This window comes from Haliotis rufescens, unplaced genomic scaffold (genome assembly GCF_023055435.1).
Source record: "Haliotis rufescens isolate VD_foot unplaced genomic scaffold, xgHalRufe1.0.p SCAF_1, whole genome shotgun sequence".
NCBI classification, from domain to species: Eukaryota; Metazoa; Mollusca; class Gastropoda; order Lepetellida; family Haliotidae; genus Haliotis; species Haliotis rufescens.
Genome location: NW_025963779.1, coordinates 14,139,913 through 14,161,667, shown reverse-complemented (window position 1 = coordinate 14,161,667; position 21,755 = coordinate 14,139,913). Strand labels below are relative to the sequence as shown.

Here is a 21,755-nt window from a genome sequence, read left to right as displayed (position 1 = left end):
ACGGGGCACTGGGGACCTACCCTAACCCAGATGTGCAAAGGATCTGTGCTATGCATTGCCACTCAGACATGAGACCCGTGAAGATTCTGGGGTAGAATAGGTCTTCAGCAACCAATACTTGCCGTAAAAGGTGACTATGCTTGTCGTAAAAGGCAACTAACGGGATCGGGTGGTCAGGCTTGCTGACTTGGTTGATACATGTCATCGATCCCAATTGCGTGGATCGATGCTCATGATATTAATCACTGGATTGTCTGGTCCAGACTCGATTATTTACAGACCGCTGTCATATAGCTGGAATATTGCTGAGTGCAGAGTTAAACAACAAACCAACCAACCAACTCAGACATGAGGGTAGCTCCACATAGGACTCACCAGTACTTGGGAAGAAGGAGGTACTTGGAGTAGACTGAGCCACAGCAGGGGGGTACGAGAGTCAGGAGGTGCGAGGGGGTGCCGGAGGGGTCCACCTTCAGCAGCCCCACATGCAGCTGGAACACCTGGAACACACATGCGAAAACAGTCAATATATGGTTATACAATATCTGATTCCCAAAGGAGCAAGCTCATTCCATCTGATATATGCAGAGTAGTTAGATATCAACTCCCTTTTCGAAATCAGAGTGAAACTGCATTCACTGAACTCTTTTGAATGACTTTTGAATGAAATTGTTGTCATATACAACGACAAGATACTGTTAAAAAACCAGCTTATCAGTTTTAAACATTATCAGAAGAAAAACTATTATCAATTTGAAGGACCCAGATTTCTCACCTTAATCTTTGTGTGTGAGTGGCAGTGGTAAAGGAGGTTGCTGGATGGCCCCGCGATGTTGCTGACGAGCCTCACCAAACGTCGGGGGTACATAGGCGACGTGATCTCCAGGTCAAACCTGGATGCTGACATCCGACCCCCAGGAAGGACAAGCTTGCTGGTCTGGTCAGAGGCAGGCTTGTTGTCCTTGATAGTCATGTAGCCATGAATGTATTGTACACATTTTGACAAAACACATACTTTTGTGCATTTATGACTACACTCAACATTTCAAGTACACCTGTACGTCTCCAACAACAAACTGTTAGATTTTGTTTATCTTCGTCCTAATATGAAAGGATAATCAAGAATATCAACATGTAAGAGAGCATAGTAAGGGGAAGCAACCCTGCAATAACTACAAAATTGTTTCCCCTTGACCCACATCAAGCGTACATCGTACGCAGAAGAATTTGTATTTCAGTATTTTTGCTCTAGCAAGGGAGTTATGAAATAATTTCAGAGAGAGTTATTTTCTATTTTCCAAACAGAAATATTTTAAGTGAAAATAACATAGCATAACCAGTCTGATAACATTTGCCTCTAATTAACATAAATTATAAATAAAAATGCATAATTATTTGACCAGGTTGTCACAATACAACATTTCATGTTTGCTGTCCTGGATTAACATTAAAATCAAACCATTGACAGTTTTGATAACATATACTAAACAATGCAAGATAATTTTTAAGGTTAACATGGTTAAATCAGCACAAACGATAGCATCCAAAAATGGAAGAGATATGACAATCAGTATCTGGAAAAAAGGTACAAATAATCAACGTGAGGATTGTGAGAAATATGTGGGAAATACCAAACTTAACCCACATGTTCGTAAATTGACTTGTCCGACATTTCCGAGGTCAGATTCTATTCAGGGTGTCATGATTAATAAAATTTGGGTAAATATTTTTAAAGCTTGTAAATTGTATCAACATCCTTAAAGAGGCTGGACGTTATGTTGATATCTCATAAAAGAAACAAACAACTCATGGTCGTTGTTTATCGTACTTTAAACAACTCCCACTCATCATGAGAAAAAGTTTCACACATGTCAAGATGTAACAAAAATCCTGCTAGTTCTACTTGTTGTGGTATATTTCATTTATAACCCCACCAATCCATAATGTGTTCAATCTCATTAAATCAGCCCCTTTACTGTAATATGATATCACTCTGCATCATGCCAGGCGATCTTTCTAATCAGCCAATCAGTCAGTAATGATCAGTGTTGAGGTTTGTAAATTCCCAGGGAAGCATTTATACCAGCATATGTGACTTTTGTATGCTGAAAACAAAGTTTATTGCCCAGTTCCGTATGGACATAACAAAGGCAATGACATTGTGTTTTTGTGGATATTTTGTACCCCCAGTTGTTCCTGAGCACATGGCATCTACACCCAAAAGGGAGTACCATTAAAGGAATAATCGTGTTCTGTGTGGGTCCTCCTTACTACAAAAACAAATTTTCCACGATGCACAGAGGTACTGTATCAGAGTAGAGATTCGATTTTGATAAGATCATAAATAGGGCTGGGACGAGTCCAAATTTATGACCCGGGTTCTCGACCCCCTATTACCTGACCCGAACCGGGTACCCATTGTAGGTCTGAGAGTTGTGTACATAACGTACATGATGGAGCCACGCATTCACCGAAGTCAACTGAAGTTATATCTTTACTCACACGTATAAAAGTCAGAAACAACACGTGCATAGTTAGAAAGAAATGCATTGTTGACTTTTTTTTTATTGTATTTGAACAATTCATTACATGACTAACCACGGGTCCGGGTAGTCCTGTGGGTACCCAGGTTCTCCTGAAGACACACCGACCCGAGTACCTGAGTACCCGAGTTACCCATCCCAGCCCTAATTGTAAATGTGTTTACAACATGCAGAGATGCTTACCTTTCCCTTCTTCTGAGCTGGTCGGTAGCTCTTTCTAGAAACATCACACTGAGCATGCTCAGCCGCCAGCAGCGTCATGGACGGCTGTACCAATATCACATGCATGGTGCGCGTGGGTATGAAGTCCTCCATCGATTTGATCTGTTCCTCCGTGGCTTCAGGACGATCTTCCTCTGTTGTCACTGGAGAAATAAGATAACAGAACTACATTGTCGAGTCAGCAAACAGACTTATATGATGGAAATGGCAATGTAGCTCAACTAAACTTTGGTGTATCGTTGGAACTGTACACATGTGCATGACTTGTTATGTACAGCCAGTTGTCTGAATGGTTCAGTGATACAGCAGATTATAACAACGAAATCAGGGAAATATGTGGAAAATTGTGTACTGATGTACCAGGTATTTAATATTGAGTTTTTCAAGTTTCTATACAGGTGAATCCATGATTCAAATAATCATAATTGTTGGCCTCACATAATCATGATAATGGCAGCAATGACACCAATGAAATGATCTGCAATCAAATAAGTCACGAAGTCTGACCACTTAATCCATATAGTTGCCTCTTACGACAAGCATGGGTTGTACATTTTGTGGGGACCTTTCCTAACCAGGAATGCATTAAAATGTGGTGCTAGGTTATGCAGTAAACCAAGTCTCACAACCTGACCACGCAATCTAAATTAGTTGCTTTTAAGAGAAGCAATGGAGTGCTGGGGACCTATGGTAGCCAAGAGCCTCGTTCCACAAAGCAATTGTAGCCCTAAGACCGTCATTATCCCTATCCTTTAACATAGACTCACAACAGTGGCAGCACTAAGATCGCTTTATGAAACAAGTCCCCAACTCACCTGACTTGGATAAAGCATAGGGTTGATACAAAGAGACAACATTACTCACACGACTTGGATGAAGCATAGGGCTGATACAAAGAGACAACATTACTCACACGACTTGGATGAAGCATAGGGCTGATACAAAGAGACAACATTACTCACACGACTTGGATGAAGCATAGGGTTGATACTGAGAGACAATAGTACTCACACGACTTGGATGAAGCATAGGGTTGATACAAAGAGACAACATTACTCACACGACTTGGATGAAGCATAGGGTTGATACTGAGACACAATAGTACTCACACGACTTGGATGAAGCATAGGGTTGATACTGAGACAATATTACTCACACAACTTGGATGAAGCATAGGGCTGATACAAAGAGACAACATTACTCACACGACTTGGATGAAGTATAGGGTTGAGACTGAGACACAATAGTACTCACACGACTTGGATGAAGCATAGGGTTGATACTGAGACAATATTACTCACACGATTTGGATGAAGCATAGGGTTGATACTGAGACAATATTACTCACACGATTTGGATGAAGCATTAGGCTGATACTAAGAGACAACATTACTCACACGACTTGGATGAAGCATAGGGTTGATACTGAGACACAACATTACTCACACGATTTGGATGAAGCAAAGGGTTGATACTGAGACAATATTACTAACACGATTTGGATGAAGCATACGGTTGATACAAAGAGACAACTACTCACACGACTTGGATGAAGCATAGGGTTGATACTGAGAGACAACATTACTCACACGACTTGGATGAAGCATAGGGTTGATACTGAGAGACAATAGTACTCACACGACTTGGATGAAGCATAGGGTTGATACTGAGAGACAACTACTCACACGACTTGGATGAAGCATAGGGTTGATACTGAGAGACAATAGTACTCACACGACTTGGATGAAGCATAGGGTTGATACTGAGAGACAACTACTCACCTGATTTTGATGAAGCATAGGGTTGATACTGAGAGACAACATTACTCACACGACTTGGATGAAGCATAGGGTTGATACTGAGAGACAATAGTACTCACACGACTTGGATGAAGCATAGGGTTGATACTGAGAAACAACTACTCACACGACTTGGATGAAGCATAGGGTTGATACTGAGAGACAACTACTCACCTGATTTTGATGAAGCATAGGGTTGATACTGAGAGACAATAGTACTCACAGGACTTGGATGATGTATAAGGTTGATACTGGTGATCCCAGGCACAGCGGAGGAACTTCTCCACCCGGTGGTACAAGGTCGAGCTGACGTTCAGGTGACAAGGACCAATCAGAATCTTCATGATGGATGTCTCATGGAAGAACAGAGCCTCATGCCCATCATCTGTCACAGACGACTTACTGCCTGCTGCTTGGCACAGAACATCAGAAGCAGAGATTTAGTTAAAAACAAGAGTGTGTAACAGATTATGACACTTGCATCAAAGACAGGCTACCTAACATGGTGTAACTAATACATGTACTGTTTACTGGTGGATCCAGACACAGACACAGACACAGACACACAGACAGACAGACAGACAGACGCACGCACGCACGCACAATACTTGGGTATTATGTGCACATTTCTTTTATCCAAATCTTTGATCTGCTTTTGCTAATCCTATTTTAAGTCTTAAAGCACAAAGGGAAGTAACTCTATCAACAAAACACAGAATCATGTACCACACTGAAAAAATGGTTTATTCTTGTGGAGTCTCCTTGACCTATTGACAGGAGAATATGGCTATTGTATTTCTTTTAGAGGTAGATTTTATACCAAAATTATCATTTTATGCACTTAACGACATATACTTTTCCCATGTTTCCCACAAGCAACACTCGTAACATCACAGCGACTACATTTAATTCCAAAACTACAGAGTCACAATGAACCGGTCAGAAGAAACGAAGGTCCAAGATTCCTTGTTGTTTACAGCTGTAGGGCTGTGCGTTAATCTAAGAGACCCCACATTTGTGTGGTATTACGGCAAGCTACCCCCAGCTTTCATCCTTGATTCCATCCACTGCTACTACATCCTGTCCTGAATGTAACCATGGTAACCACTAACCGATGCAACTCAACTTACAGTGTGTAGGTTCCATGTCTGTCATGAAGTACAGATAGTCAAACCAGAATGCTCCATACTTCTGCAGGCCGAACTGCTCCGTGAATCTCTCCATGTGTTTCTCCCCATCGCTGACAAACTCCGCAGCCTGACCCTGGTTCTCGGCCGACTTGGGGTCAAACAGGGACTGACTGATGTAGTTCACCACGGACTTGTTGAGCAGAGACTCGCCCGCCTGCAGCAGCACCATGCTCTGGAAAACAGCAAGGACTTTTCTTGTATTTGGTTTACAGATCCTTTCAACCAACATGCTCAAAGTACTGAGATGGAAACATATTTTCAGCGATAGACATTGGCACTAGTCCTATAGTCCTTGCCAAACTGCCCAATAGTTAAGGCATCATAAGGACAAGTAGACATTTGCCATTTTTAAGGGTTTTGCTATGTGTTACCATTATAAGGACTAGTAGAAAACTGTTAGTTTCTATTGCTGATTTTCATCATTGTTGACCCAAAAAAACTTATTAGAATAAAGCAATCATTTTTTCTAGAATCTTGCACCACAGTAACGAGATGACTCTGCCATCAAAACTTGTTACTTTGCAGAAGGAATTGCTTCTGCAATAATTCATGTAACAATCCAGAGTTGACAGTAAGGGTTACTCCAACCAAAACCTGGCACCTTGCCCTGTCATGTCAGAATGTATAATATTTTTATTATACCCCATGGAACTGAATTGCTTTGGGAAAAAGAATTGCAAACCCGGTGAAAAGAAGGGCCCAAGTAGGTAATCAATCCAGCAGCCTGTCTGGCCTGTAACCATCTTGTAAGCTGACCAGAACATAATACCTCATAGTGCTTGATGTGATGTGACCTACTTATCACATCACAGTTGACCCAGTTCCAACACTGAGTTACTCTACTGACAGAGGGGTGGTCCTGGGCCCACTTGCACAAAGCGATCTTAGTGCTAAGACTATCGTAAGCCTATGTTAAAGTATTGGAGTTACGATCATCTTAGCGCTAAGATCGCTTTGTGCAAGTGGGCCCAGGAGTGCTAGATGTCTTCTTGTAGTGTACATAGTGTATTTGAAACAAGTGACCCACTATTTTAACCATTTTAACATTATGGTTATGACAAAGGCCCATTTTCTTGTTTAAGTTCTCATAGAGACCCTGATACAAAAATATCCACAAAGTCTACAGCATGTCTATAATACTTTGGAATATGTTGGCAAGTCAGGAGAGTGAAGAGATAGTCTGGGCTCAAATGCATCCTGGATATACAATTGATTTGAGACCAACTAGAGCAAATTTATCAATCACCTAAATATTATCATTATTAAGAGAAAACATAGGCCTGATCATCTAAAGAGTAACTTTAACAAAAAGCTATGAAATCTCATGTATATTCAATAGATATGGAATATCATACTGAATGAATCACAATCATCCCTGTTCCTAAATGGATAAACTATTAGTTTGGATGTAGCATGTGTCAATTCCAAATCATCCTAAACTTAAAAACTATTAGTTTGGATGTAGCATATGTCAGTTCCAAATTATCCTAAACTGATAAACTATTAGTTTGGATGTTAGTACATATGTCAATGTCAACTCCATATTAATTCTTGTTTCTCATGTTGCAGTGGCAGTGAGCTCATGTTGCAGTGGCAGTGAGCTCATGTTGTAGTGGCAGTGAGCTCATGTTGCAGTGGCAGTGAGCTCATGTTGTAGTGGCAGTGAGCTCATGTTGCAGTGGCAGTGAGCTCATGTTGAAGTGGCAGTGAGCTCATGTTGCAGTGGCAGTGAGCTTATGTTGCAGTGGCAGTGAGCTCATGTTGCAGTGAGCTCATGTTGCAGTGGCAGTGAGCTCATGTTGCAGTGGCAGTGAGCTTATGTTGCAGTGGCAGTGAGCTCATGTTGCAGTGAGCCCATGTTGCAGTGGCAGTGAGCTTATGTTGCAGTGGCAGTGAGCTCATGTTGCAGTGAGCCTATGTTGCAGTGGCAGTGAGCTCATGTTGCAGTCGCAGTGAGCTTATGTTGCAGTGGCAGTGAGCTCATGTTGCAGTGAGCTCATGTTGTAGTGGCAGTGAGCTCATGTTGCAGTGGCAGTGAGCTCATGTTGCAGTGGCAGTGAGCTCATGTTGCAGTGGCCTCATGTTGCAGTGGCAGTGAGCTCATGTTGCAGTGGCCTCATGTTGCAGTGGCAAGTGAGCTCATGTTGCAGTGGCAGTGAGCTCATGGTGCAGTGGCAGTGAGCTCATGTTGCAGTGGCAGTGAGACACACGTTTTTTCATGAAATTGCTCTATAATCAAAGTAAATGATAGGGAAAAGAAGACGTTCTGTCATTGCCTAGTGGTGTTTACCTAACCATCCAGTAATTAAATTCCCGACCAAAGATGAAGGAGCAGTGGTTTAATGTCAGACACCATAAAGACATTTGACGTCCACTTGCTTTAGTGAAGATTGTCATGTGTGATGTCATGTATCTCGGTATTAAACATGAATTGAAGCTTGTGAATTGTATTTTTGTGTTCCGAAGATTGCCGTAGTTTTAAAATATAATGAAAAGTCAAAATGTGATATTTCACTCATATCATCTCTTATCTCGTGGTAGGTCACACATATCAAAAGATAATTTCACAAAAACTTTCTTAAAACAATTCCTATGAGAGGCTGAATGATAGTCAAGGTCAATTGGTACATACCCTTGGATCTCCCTCGTCCTTGACCCCACAGATGCACATGCCCGCAGAGGACACACGCAGTGTCGTGACCCCACACTGTGCATCGAAGAAGGTAATGCCATGCATCAGGATGTCGGCAGAGAGGCCCTCAGAGTCCAGATACAGGAAGGGGTGGTAGTTGATTCTCCCAGTAGAGGCATACTGGCTGGACGACTCCTTCACCTTCTCCGTCAACTACAACACAGTAATACAACATTATTTCATTATATGACACAACCTGGGATCAAAATGATCAATACTCTGCAAAATTAACATGTATTCAGTTTTCTTTTGAAATACATCTTCTATTTGAGTGGAAACAAAGTATTGGAAACATGGAGAAAGCAGGGTTAGAAATTGGCACTAGTCCTGTAGGCCTTGTCAAACTGACCAATAGTTAAGGTATCATAAGGACTAGTAGAGATTTGCCATTTTCAAGTGTTTTGCTATTTGTTATCATTATGAGGACTAAACTAAACTAAAAATGTTTGTGTCTTCCGCTGCAAAGAGAGCAAATCTTGCAATTGGACAGTCGAAGACAGACTCTCCCATTTATATATATCATGAATTTAGTGATCAGCCAATTACCATGATTACAGCCTTTGCTGTCACCAATGGTGAACATGGTGAAAGAGAGAAGTGGACGACTTTATTCTTTCAGGTGATTTTTATCGAAAAAGGAAAAATGGTGAGGTGAAATGGGGTTTAACGTCACATCCAAGATGATTGCATTTATGTAGTGATGTGCAAGCATGTGTGTGTGTGTGTGGCTGCTTGTACTAGACCGGACTAATGCCGATATTATTGTGCTAGTCCACTGAGATAATAATAACTATGCCGCAGATTAACATTGATTAACATGAATACCCCACTCAGACACAGTATACTGGCTCCGAGCCAACCAGACCTTGTTTCAGACCCCCAATGCCAAGCACTAGGCAGGGAAACAACATCTTTTTAACATCTTTTGGTATGACATGGCTGGGGATCGACCCACAACCTACCGCTCTCCGGGCAGGCGCTCTACCACTAGACCACGGAGGCGGTCAGGAAATTAAGGACTTTTGAATGTGCATCAAGCATGTTCAGTAGGGGTGAAACCATACAGCAAGGTCACGATATGATACGTATCAACATGATCAAGATACATAGGACATGATACAATACACATCACGATACGCATGTTTACATCAAATCACATGGAAACTTCTTGACTATAAATATTTCAGAGCAGGTTCCAAGGAATAGCTAGCTGTAGTGAGTGAGTGAGTGAGTTTGGTTTAACGCCGCTTTTAACATTATTCCAGTTATATCGCGGCATGTCAGCTTAATGTGGGAGGAAAGCCCGAAGTGATGCAGGTCCCAGACGTTTATCCCTTCGGTGAAACCCACAAGCACGGGTATGGTGCTGACAAACCTAGAAACATAATTTGGGCGAACCGGGATTCGAACCCACAATCATAGGTTTCTGGCGTCCCCAAGGGACGCAACTCTGCACAGCGAATCGTGGCGCCTTAGACGACTGGGCCACCCGTGCCCCCAGCTAGCTGTAGACACATGTTTGTAGCGGCTTTTTTAGTAGTGAACTTGAAAAGCTTATTTGACTTACAAAACCGCTTGAGTGGGTGTCATTAAATGAGTATTTATTCTTTTTTTTTTTGAGCAAGTGTATCGTTTTGTATCGATGTATCATTTCACCTCTAATGTTAACATGGTTAAGCACAAAAAATAAAACAAAAAAACGGAACAAATGTAAATTTTTCCATAAAAATACCCTGACACGTGATGCTGAGAGTAAGTAGTTTGTGGTTCCCCTATTGATAATGACCTTTATTCTTGCCAACTTGAATGAGATTTTGAGAAGTACCACTGAATACCCGCCTACCTTAAATGTGACAGATGCCTGGTGTACATAGAATCCTATGGACAAGAGCGGGGGAGAGGGCTTCCCCCTGGGTCTGTTCTCCCCATACTCCTGCTCTTCATCTGTGGGCAGTATCTGAGGCACAAAGGACCATGCCCAGTTCATCCAGCCGTCATCTGTCTCGGACAGACTCCCTTCAGACTCAGGGCTTGGTTCTGCAGGTTACACATGGTGCAGCAAAACATAATCATCATCATCATCATCATCATCATCATAATCATAATCATCATCATCATTAAAGAACATGACATTTATCATGTCTACACAGTGATACTGGTAATAATCAACACTGCATGTCATAAAAAAATAGAAATTATACATAACTTCTAACTTGTCCAGTGCCGATCGCATTGAGATTCATGATTACTAGCTCAATATCATCATTACAGTTTTACAATCTTCATCACCATTATCATCACCATCATCATCATCATGTTCTTCTTCACTACCATCATCATCATCATCATCATTATCATCATCATCATCATCTCAGATTGATTAGTTTTGAATAATCACGATATTGATTTTCTAATACACTGTCATGATATATTTGGATTTTGAGCTTTAATCATGTTAATCACTGTCTATTTGAAAAATGAGACAAAAGGATGAACATGGTGACATGTTGTACTTGTTCTGGCAATCATGGCATCATAATGATCAGCAGTCTGTGGTAACCATGGCAACATGGTTAAACTTAAAGTCAGGTTTTGCTTGACAACAGTATAGGGATGTATCCGAAATGTTGCTATAATAGTACATTAAAGAAGTTGTTATCCATAAATTGTGTCTACTTTGTCGTCCGTCAAGAAATGCCTCAAACAATTGTTAAAGTATGGGAGTTAATCAGTTGTACATGTTCATAATGTTGTGGTCCAAAGATACTTTTGTGAAAAAGGAACAATACACCATGTCCATATTAAATATACTGCCTTACTAAAGATGACTCACATCTGCCTTACTGAAGATGACAATGATACAACAAATCATTGCTTCAGTACATTCGAGTAATTATAAAGGTGGAAATAATGACTCAGACATGTTGAGTATTACACCGTTCGTCATGTGTACATACAGGTGATACCCATACAGGTAACAATATAGGTCTTCAGCAACCTATGCATGTCATAAGTAGAAAATATATGGTCAGGAGGTTCTGCTCGTTGACTTGGTTGCTTACATGTCATCATCATCATGATCATATCCCAGTGTTTATAGACCAATGCTCATTTCAACCACTGGATTGTCCAGTCCAGGCTCGATTATTTACAGACCGCCATCATATAGGTGGAATACTTCAGATTGACATTAAGCAACAAACAAACCAACAAACAAACAGCATATTTAGATGCCAAGCAGCTCCTACCTGAGTTGTTGCCACTACTCCTGGCCACCTCCTGCTGGTCCGGCTCCTGTTCCTGCTCCTCCTTCTCCACATCAAAGTCCACGGTGCCATAATACAGGGCAATGCACAGCTCCAGCAGTCTCAGGAACATGGGCAGCTGGGTGTCCGAGATGGACAGATGCAGCTTCTCACAGCTCACATTGAATCGTGTCACACGCGGCAGCTTGGCATTAACACCATCATATGTCATATGGAGTCTGCATGAAACAGAACACCGGTATAAGATCGGTTCTTGGTATGTCTCAATACGTCCACTGGTGTTTGTTTTGTCCAGACATACTGTTAGATCACAAAAGTTTATTACTTTTCGCAGAATGAGATCAGATGCAGTGAGGTCCACGAATGCTCTGTCCCAATTCATGTCGGCTCCGTAACATTCAGCAGATTTGACATTTATAGAAAGAACAATGTCGTCCTCCACAAACTTGATAATGAGATTGTTCATGATTATATTTACATTGTTTACTATCCTATTCATCAGGCTTTGTAGGTAACCTGGAGGTAGCTCGTCTGCAGGGTCAGGTCGTTTGGGTTTTATTCTTGCTCGTGCCTGCTGTGATGCCCTCCTCTGAGATTCTCCAGATTTGGTACTGGCGGAATCCCCGTATGCAGTATCCCTGACCTTGAGGATACACTCTATTGTGTTGACCGTGATGACAACTGGCTCAGATCCAAGCTTTGTCCAAGGAACATGTATTCTCAGCTCATGGATATGTCCACTCTTGAACATGATGGGCAGCTGTAGGACATCTTGAAGGACATCTAGTCGAAGGTCAAGGTTGTTGAGAACAACGTCCCCTCCCCACAAACTAACCTGGAAATCCTCCTGGCTGAGTTTGACATACTTGTCCACATACCCCAACAACAATGGGGCAATATAAGACTCAATTTTGAACATGATGATGTTGTTTCCTTAGTAGCTCTCTCCCATTCCAAACATCATCTGAAGAAAATTAGACAACCTGTTAATCATTGTAAAATATTTCTTCATTCTCTTACTATAATATTTCTAATTCATCATGTTCATAGTCACGTTTTTTAGATATTTGACTTTGCTACTACTAAAAACAATTCAAATTGTTTTTAAGATCATACAGACTGTCAAACACACATTGTTTACTTGTTTGTTTGTTTGTTGTCTAACGCCGCACTAAGCAATATTCCAGCTATATCACAGCAGTCTGTAAATAATCGTGTCTGGGCCACACAATCCAATGATTGACATCATGAGCATTGATCTACGCAATTGGGATTCAATGACATTCATCAACCAAGTCAGCGACCCTGACCACCCTGATCTTGGTTAGTCGCCTTTTATGACAAGCATGGGTTGCTGAAGACCAATTCTCACGTTATCATGATTATGTATGGCAGAACAGAGCAGAGGACTTTTCACCATGTTTTAAGTCATAAAGCATGTAGACATTGAAAAGCATTGGAATTCATTTTGCATTAAGATCAAAATATGTTTAGGCCATTTTTATGAACTGATGTTGCAGATCCAATAGTAATATTTCTTCAAAATGGAAAAAAAATATAAATATGACAAAAATGATAAAAAAGTGGGGGATAAAATAATCGCCAATGTTTTCATTAATACGTATATTTACAAGATTGTCAAAAAGAAACTATTGCCATAAGTTAATAATTTATCCATTTTGATCACGTTTTGGTTACATAGCGCACATGTACCTTATGTACATGTGTGTGTACAGTTGCGTTTGCATATGTGGCCTAACACCCTGCATACACGACAGATATGAGCTAACTGTAACTGTAAGACCTATGAGATCATTTCAATTAGGCAACTCTAGTTCCTGAATCTATATCTTCGATCTTTACATAGCCATAGATGTTTGAATCATGGAATCATCTCAAACTTGTTTATGTGCTATCCTGCCATGCTTACCTTATCTACGGAACGTAATGAATAACGAATGTAATCTTCATCAACATTTCTTCTCTGCCAACTCATTTCTCGCCATGTTTATCTGTCGCGCGCACCCGGAAGTAGAGCAGACGCTCGCTTTTCCAAAGGGAAACAACTCGTTCATGTATGGCTGCATGCCTTTTCGTGCATATATATTCTTTCGTGTACAAAAATAATCCTATCTTTGGCTACTTTACTACCACTTCTACTACCACTACTATAAGATCCGGGTTAGAATTGGTCTTCGGCCTCCCAAAGGCGACTAAGGGAGGCGACTAAGGGGGTCTGGTGGCCAGGCTTACAGTCTTGGTTGGTGCATGTCATATCCCAATCACTTGATTGTCTGGTCCAGGCTCGATTATTTACAGACCGCCTTGATATTGTTGAGTGCGGCGTTAAACAACAAACAATCAACCAATCATATACCCCCTGGGTATTAATAGAAATAACCCCATATCCATGTGGTAATCGATGGATTCCTTATTCCCTTAGAAGTGATATATATATATATATATTGGAGATGAATTTCACTATATTTTTAAATGTCCATATTTTACTAAAGAAAGAATTTTGTATATCCCACCTACATATTCCAAAAGACCTAATATGATTAAATTTCCAAGACTTTTCACTTGTAAAGAGATATCTGTATTAAAATACCTTAGTAAATTCTGTAAATACGTAATGCAAATTGTAAAATCTTCCGGCTAACCACATATCCGCTATTATAATGTGTATTTTGCTGTCATTTTGTACCTCATATGCCGAGGATCTTCTGTTCTCTTCTGCCCAAGGCCTGCATCGCATCGCCCCCCCCCCCCCCCCCCCCCCATACTTACCCACCATATCGCTGTGTAATAATCAACACATTCCTATATTTAATCGATACATGTTATACTTTTTGTTATAACCGATTCAGGTGTACATTTATTTCATTAAAACACTAACCCAACTGATGCATATTTTTCAATCAATATGTTTCACACATTATTTTATGCGTTCTGTGTATACGACACAGCTCGGTCTGAATAGATTCCACGGGTTATGTTCCATTTAGTTTTACAGACCCTAGTTACCTCAAACGGGTCGGCTGTGCTTATTGTTCCAAATCATATATTCCGTATGCACTGATTAAATATAATGGATAAGGTTTGAATTAACAGAGTAATTTGCATCTAAAAATTAATGACATAGCAGCATAACATTAAACTAGTCATGTCTACGACGGTGACCTTTGCTGTGGTGGTACGTTCATAGCCTCCAACGCATGCTAATATAGGCCCCGACTTACAGTTTGTCTTAAGACACAGGCCCAGATCACAAACACGTATGCTGAATGTGTAATTATGACTTGAATTGTATGAGACCAAGTTGTTGAAATGAGTGACAGTAAATGAGTATTTATATATTATTGACCGCAGGTATCCCGGTACTAGTATCTCCTCAAATGCGGTTTTTATTTGTACCCTGACCTGCAGTAGATCCGTCTGCCATTGTCAACTCCCTGGGGAGTATACAACCCAAGCTGCCTTGGGTCGCGAGAAGTAGTCGGAACCCAGTCGCAAAAATGGCCACGAGAGGGGCACGAGCCGCTCTTCGGCTTTTCCCGGAATAACACGAGTTGGTCACGAATGGAATATACCTTTCAAATCGGCGTTTGCACAACTCACCACTCGAACCCCAGATGTATGTGTTTTAATACTGTTCATGCAGGTGAAACTTACTCACTGGGTGTCGAGGATTGTGTTCCATGCACCTGGCCCATATCGCAATGTAGAAGAAATCATGTTTAATTTGAGGTGAGGTGAAACGGGGTTCAACGTCGCGTTCAAGTTCATTGCACTTAGATAGCGACGCGCATGCATGTGTGTTTGTGGTATACTGACTCAGAGCCGACCAGTCAAGTGCCGACCGCATCTTCCCGAGGCAAGGGATTTAACTGACTATAAAAGTCATCTGGACTTTTTAAGTCAGTTAACTCCCTTGTCTCGGGGAGATGACCACTTAACGTCAAGCGCCACGCAGGGTAACAATAAGCACCATGTTTGAACGTCTTTTGGTATGACACGACCGGGGATCGAACCACCGACATTCCGCTCTGCGCTCAAACGCCCTATCCACTAGACAACGGATGCGGTCTGTTCATTTAGAAATATATTCCTACAGTATATTCACACGAGATGGAACTGTCCCTGCACAGACTGTGAGGCAGCAAGTCTCCCACATCCTTTCAGTTGTTCATACGTCAGATAAACAAGTTGTTTACGAAAGCTGATACACATGTTTGTCAATGTCGACCTTTACGGATGAAGCAGCTCATTTGCATAGATAGATAGCTTTGAACGTGGGTGCCCATGGTACTGGTACCATCCATCTGTTACAACCTGTCCTGTAGCTATTGGCGGCTATGTTCTCGGTGAGATCACCAACGCGCCACATGGCATCAACGTTGTCACTCAGGAGCTCCAATTACCAATTACCCTTGGGCTACCGATTCCCACACACTGGCCGGGTGAAGTGCTGCAGTAATACGTGCTGTTTACGTCGTCTTCAAAACAAACAAGCTTTTCCTGTTGGACTTCAGGTAATCTTTCTTTTATTTCGTTTGGTAACACTTTTGGTTTCTTTGTGATTAGTCGAAGAAATTTAAATTGATTTATATGAAATTTGGTTTGGAGACAGAAAAAGATATATTTCGATAGGAAGTCAAAGGTAACTTACAAAGAACTGCTAAGGATTGGTTTCGGGACAAAACAAACACTAATGCATCTTTTGTATTATATTTGATTAACATGTAAACACTTGCTGGTTAAGGTGAAAAGCAGGCTATATCAACCACGTGGTGATGGCCACTATTTGCCTAGTGCTTGCTTCTAGGCAACAAATATTGATGGATTTGTAAACATGCTTTATCAAAACAGAAGCCCAGACCAGTGGGCGATTACAAGTCAGTTGAACGCAAATCCCAAAGAATTTCTTGTCACTGTTCGTCACTGCTTACAATTAAACATCCTGACTGTTGATAATCTGTTGGTATTTAGTGTAGGTAGGTCATGTATGTATGTCAGGCTTGATTCAAAATAAGACCCATTCTGACAGGGTTTTTTCCGTGATCTTTTGAATAAAACAAGTTCTTTCATTGTTGTCAGTCTTTATAAAGCAAACAAATGGGGTTGTAAGTTGGAGCGAGTCACTAGATCTTGATAGAAAAGTGCATTTATTGACAACAATGATGACAACACTGAGAAAATCAGTTACATTATTGTAGTACAGGCGGACCTCGCTGTGTCGAACTTGGATGTGTCGAATTCCAAGTTGTACTTGATAGTTATTGAAAATTGGCATTCCACTATAGTACTATATGTTGAACCTAGTGGGATTCCGGGACAGAATGATTCCCAGTGTCCTTTACACTCGTCATAAGAGGAGACCAATATTCACTCGCTCATTCACTCACAATATCTTGATATTCTCGTAATAGGTGAGTTAGTGAGTGAGGCTTATGGTTTAAGGCCTCTTTTAGCAGTATTACAGTTATATCGCGGCGAGCCAGCTTAATGTGACAGGAAAGCCCGAAGTGATGCAGGTCTCAGACGTTTACCGCGAGCACGGATATGGTGTTCACAAACCTAGAAACACAATGGGGGCGACCCGGGATTCGAACTCACAACCATAGGTGTAATAGGTGAAAAGCTGTGATTACACACATTCACTAGTCGTCATACTACCATCTGTGTTCAAAAGGTGGTCAAGTGCATTAGTGTTTGCCAGCGAGGATTTGGATTACCTATATATTTGCCACGCTGTCACATCATGGGATATTTACTGGGGAAAAAAACAATAACCCAGATCGTTTATACTCACAAGCTGCTGCTGTAGTAATGACATTTGTGTTAACGCTGATATTTTGGTTACTTTCAAGTGCAGTAAGGTATGAACATGTTGCCACTGGTCCCATTTTCAAAATGGACGTTCAGAATTAACCATTTATTTTTCGTTTCTTTGCGTTCAAGCCATAAGCAGATATGACTTTTTCACTGATTTCTGAACTTGTCATGCTCTGTGCTTCATGTAGGGCATTCTGTAGACATGTACAAGGAGATGGTTATTGGTTTAAATCATAACCCCTAGAATATATAAATAAGAAGAACAAGGCGCCCATATAAAATACTGGCGGCTTATCTCGACTTGTCAACTATAAGGATAAAATTACTAGTACACATCTATGGACTTCTCATTCGGTACAGCCTTGGAGCAAGGCTAGGTATTCTGTAATAAACCATGCTCGAATCATAGGGCCCCTAGCTCATTTAGCTTGAACGCATGGTAATTCAGATCTGTGGTGTACAGATTTTAAGATAACGTTTAGACACAGTCTAATGTTTTCATTGTTTTCGATTCGAATGACACCAGGCTAAAAATAACCGTCAAATCAAATTATTAACTTCTATGAGAGATGGAAAAGATGTGATTGCGGATGGCTCCAGATATTGGTGCATCTGATTATTTATAACAGGTCAGTTCGTATGTAACTAGGTTTAGGGTGCTTCCCACGACACTTTCCCAGGGGTTGTGATTGAAACAGCATACATGGACCCTTAATCCTGGTTTCAAGGACGCGCCCATCAAAACGTGGCTTCATTTCAACTGCTTTGCCCATCCTGCTTTGGAAACATCAACAACCCTTTTTTTAAACATTTATTATAAAAGTATAAAATAGAACATAAAACTGACAATAATTAACATCACACTAAACACACATTGATCATAAAGCAGTGTATCAAACATTCAAACATGATATTGACAAATACAAATCTGATGATGATTAACATCAATATAATAAGGGGTTCGTTCATCAATCATGCCATATATTAAAACTTTCAAATCATAAAAATACACACTCCAACTAACGCGCACATCACATACACATACTGCTGTAGGGGGTGTATAATACTGACTATGTACAAGCTGGGTGTCATGGTGTATGGTATATTTGTCCTCCCACAACAGTGCCCTATCATCAGCCGGGGGAACTGACGGAATCTGCTGACCATTTATAAATAACTCCTCATCTACTTACTGATAGATGGTTCATCTCAGAAGCCTATGACGTGAACAGTTTAACAGTGTGCAGAACTTGACAATGTAAAAGTGTGCTCAAGGGTATTGTGGCCATTATCTAAATGTAATTTGTTCGATTATTTGTTTTCATTCCATTATTTATTCATAGAATGTATTATGGCGAAAATTAAACAGTATTACTCACGAGGTCGTTATCGAACGAGAGGATAAACTCGTTTAAATTTTTTACTGTATATATACAGCTGTGAAGCAAACAAACTTGCATGTAACAAAATGTTTTTTCCTTAGCGATATGTACACTGATAATTTACAAGAAAATAAACACAAGTGTTCATTCACATAGGCTATTGAGATGATACACCCAGGCTGTGCTTCAAGGTAACATGTATATGTTAATGGTATAAATGGCGAACCAGAACGGTTACTTGTATGCAGATAATCACTATGGGGTGGGAGAACGTGATGATGATGATGATGATGATGATGATGATGATGATGGTGATGGTGATGATGGCGGTGACATTTTTGATGATCGACTGTGATAGATGCTACAGTGGCTCAAATTTCTTTTGACTCATATATTGATCATGTAAACATGTGCTCAGCCTTCTTCAGTGAGATCTGTCCATCATGGTTGGAACTGCAGTAGAGGTGACGTCTCCTGACTCATTCTCGGCAGTCCACCTTGCACTGCTTGAAGGCAACACTGCCGACATTTCCCGATGTTCTGGGCCCAACTTCGGTGTGTTCCGCGCGTGCTGCTTGGCATGTGATGTAGTGGGGGCGCTACAGGCGTCTCTGTCCGCCTCTCAGCTGGCGTTGAGGAAGATGAACTTTGACTCTGTTGCCGTGGTGACAAGGACCATGGTGTTTCCCCTCAGGTCATACGGAACCAGCTCATACGCTTTCTCAACGACCCTGGCCACATGCTTGTTGGTCGCCCACACGTGCAAGATCTGTTTGCTCCAGTTTTCTAACGTGTTGCGGCTGGACTGTACTATCCCTGTAACCATGACAACAACAACCCTTAGCCTGTTGACCAATCACGACATTTTCATTGTCTATTCATATTTTGGATATTGGATAAGAACAAAACACAGATGAAACAACACTACGAAATCGCTTAAGTCTCACAAGTGTTCCTTCCAAAATGCACTTGCTTCCCTGAATAACACCAACCGAGTATATTTGTTATCCTCTTTTGATACAACCAGCGAGTCTAAAAAATTCTTATTGTTGTCTTAATATAACAATTTTGTTACCCTATCCAAATGGTCATTCTCTACGACCGTGACATGAATGGGCTATTTAATGGCAACATATCCCCTGTTTTGGCAGGCGACTATTAATTAATCATTTAACAAAATGGTGGACCGTGAAGACGTTTAAGGATTTACATTAGCCCTAATCTCTGTATGACTTTTGTTCTGTTTCGCACGTTTTATCTGACTGATATCATCAGGAAAAATTATGTACCCGTAGTTTGTCTTACCTTTTAACTTCTTGCACAGTAGGTGTAATGCGTCCTCCTCGGAGTAGTCTCCCTTGTATTTCATGGCTCGGGTGACGGAAACTCCGAGTCGCTGGCCGAACACCTCGCACACGTAGTCCGTGATGGACCCCCCGCAGGGGAAATAGGACACCTCCATCTCAGTCTGAAATAAACATAGCAATAATTAGTACTGATAGAAGAATTCACAAGCATCACAACTGCATGGGTCGTTGTTCGAGCTATCAACCATCGGTTTGCGAGTCCAGAAACGATTACCGATTACATGCATTAGCATAATTATGTGATTTTGGTAACTGCGGCATCACGCGTTAACTCACGAAATTTGTTTACAATGGTGCCAATATCATTACATGCAAATACATGACATGGGGTGGGGTGTGGGGTGTGGGGTGTGGAGTGTGTGTGTGTGTTGGTTAGTTGGATACCCCGAGTTTGAGATAAAAAAATAAACATAAATAAGAAAGAATATATACATTTCATAAGTGAAATTTTCACACTTCACAGACAAACTTGCGTGCGTAAATAAAAAAATTCCAATGTATCGCATATTTACCTTTAATAATCTAGCCGCAAAGCACTTGTTCATCAGTTCGAAGGATAGCACTTCCGACAGAACTGAGTTCCCTCCCGCGTTCGGCACATCTCGTATACGCACGGCACCCTCCGTGAGAGACATTCGGCTTACACCTCGAGTTGAAAGGAAATCGCAGTACGCTATTCCACCAGAATCGATGTCATTGATGAGCTTATGAATTTTGAACCACTGTAGCTGATGAACAATGAAGTTTTCCCCGACGTATGAGTTACAGGGCGAAATATTTGCTCCGCAACCGAGGAAGACGCTTTCCCTCTTCCTCTTGAGGCCTGTCTCGGGAGGAGAAACACCGGTCCTGGACGGTCTGCCAGGCACAGATTTGAGAGAAATTCTGAGAATTTCGCATTCGGTTAGATATTCTGTTTCTACCCATTTTTTATGGTGTCGCTAGCTTTCGGACATATAATATGTGAATTGAATACAACTACACTGGCATGTTCTAACTGGCTTGTTCGGTGGCTTGTATTGCGGGTTTCTGATGCAAGCTCGTTTATATACACAAACAGGAAATCCCCGCATGTCGTCAACTGCTAAAAATAGACTCTAAAAATACTGACCAATGAAATTCCAACAATTGGCATCTTTAACCAATGAGATTCGTTAAATATGACATCACTCGTTACTAGTATGAACAAGTATTTTTACATCTGATTTGCTGTGACAGGTAAGAAAGCTCGGAAGTATTGCACCACGGAAAGAGAGATTCAGTATAACAGTTACCTACAAACTTCTACACGATTCTTAATCAGATTTCTGTCTGTCACTGAAAATATAGTTCAAAGGGATGTATGATTTCTACATTGTCTGGTGTACATTTGATATCACACGGTAAGCAATCAGTAATAATATACGTGCTGGTTCATATGATTTGTTATTAATTATACAGAACAAGGAATGTTATT

General features: G+C 41.0%; 2 protein-coding genes across 4 annotated transcripts in view; both read right to left on the bottom strand.

Moving 5' to 3' along the window:
• The window catches only part of LOC124148633 (vacuolar protein sorting-associated protein 13B-like), a 71,309-nt gene extending 57,579 nt beyond the window's left edge, over positions 1–13,730 (bottom strand). For all 3 annotated transcript variants that reach the window (XM_048388067.1, XM_048388134.1, XM_048388104.1), the window contains exons 1-9: positions 13,643–13,730; positions 11,695–12,676; positions 10,290–10,483; positions 8,387–8,599; positions 5,695–5,926; positions 4,788–4,973; positions 2,727–2,908; positions 776–961; positions 376–500 (exon numbers count right to left, since the gene is read on the bottom strand). In XM_048388067.1, the coding sequence (XP_048244024.1) occupies positions 376–500; positions 776–961; positions 2,727–2,908; positions 4,788–4,973; positions 5,695–5,926; positions 8,387–8,599; positions 10,290–10,483; positions 11,695–12,631 (2,255 nt within the window). In that variant the 5' untranslated portion in view covers positions 12,632–12,676; positions 13,643–13,730. The remainder of the gene's footprint in view (positions 1–375; positions 501–775; positions 962–2,726; positions 2,909–4,787; positions 4,974–5,694; positions 5,927–8,386; positions 8,600–10,289; positions 10,484–11,694; positions 12,677–13,642) is intronic.
• Positions 13,731–18,344: 4,614 nt separating this feature from the next.
• On the bottom strand, positions 18,345–21,338 carry LOC124148624 (AAC-rich mRNA clone AAC4 protein-like). The gene is made up of 3 exons (XM_046519808.2): positions 20,812–21,338; positions 20,238–20,400; positions 18,345–19,748 (listed from the first exon to the last, which is right to left on the bottom strand). Exons 1-3 carry the CDS (start codon positions 20,932–20,934, stop codon positions 19,555–19,557), a joined length of 480 nt encoding a protein of 159 aa, XP_046375764.2. The 5' UTR covers positions 20,935–21,338; the 3' UTR covers positions 18,345–19,554.
• Positions 21,339–21,755: the final 417 nt, after the last annotated feature.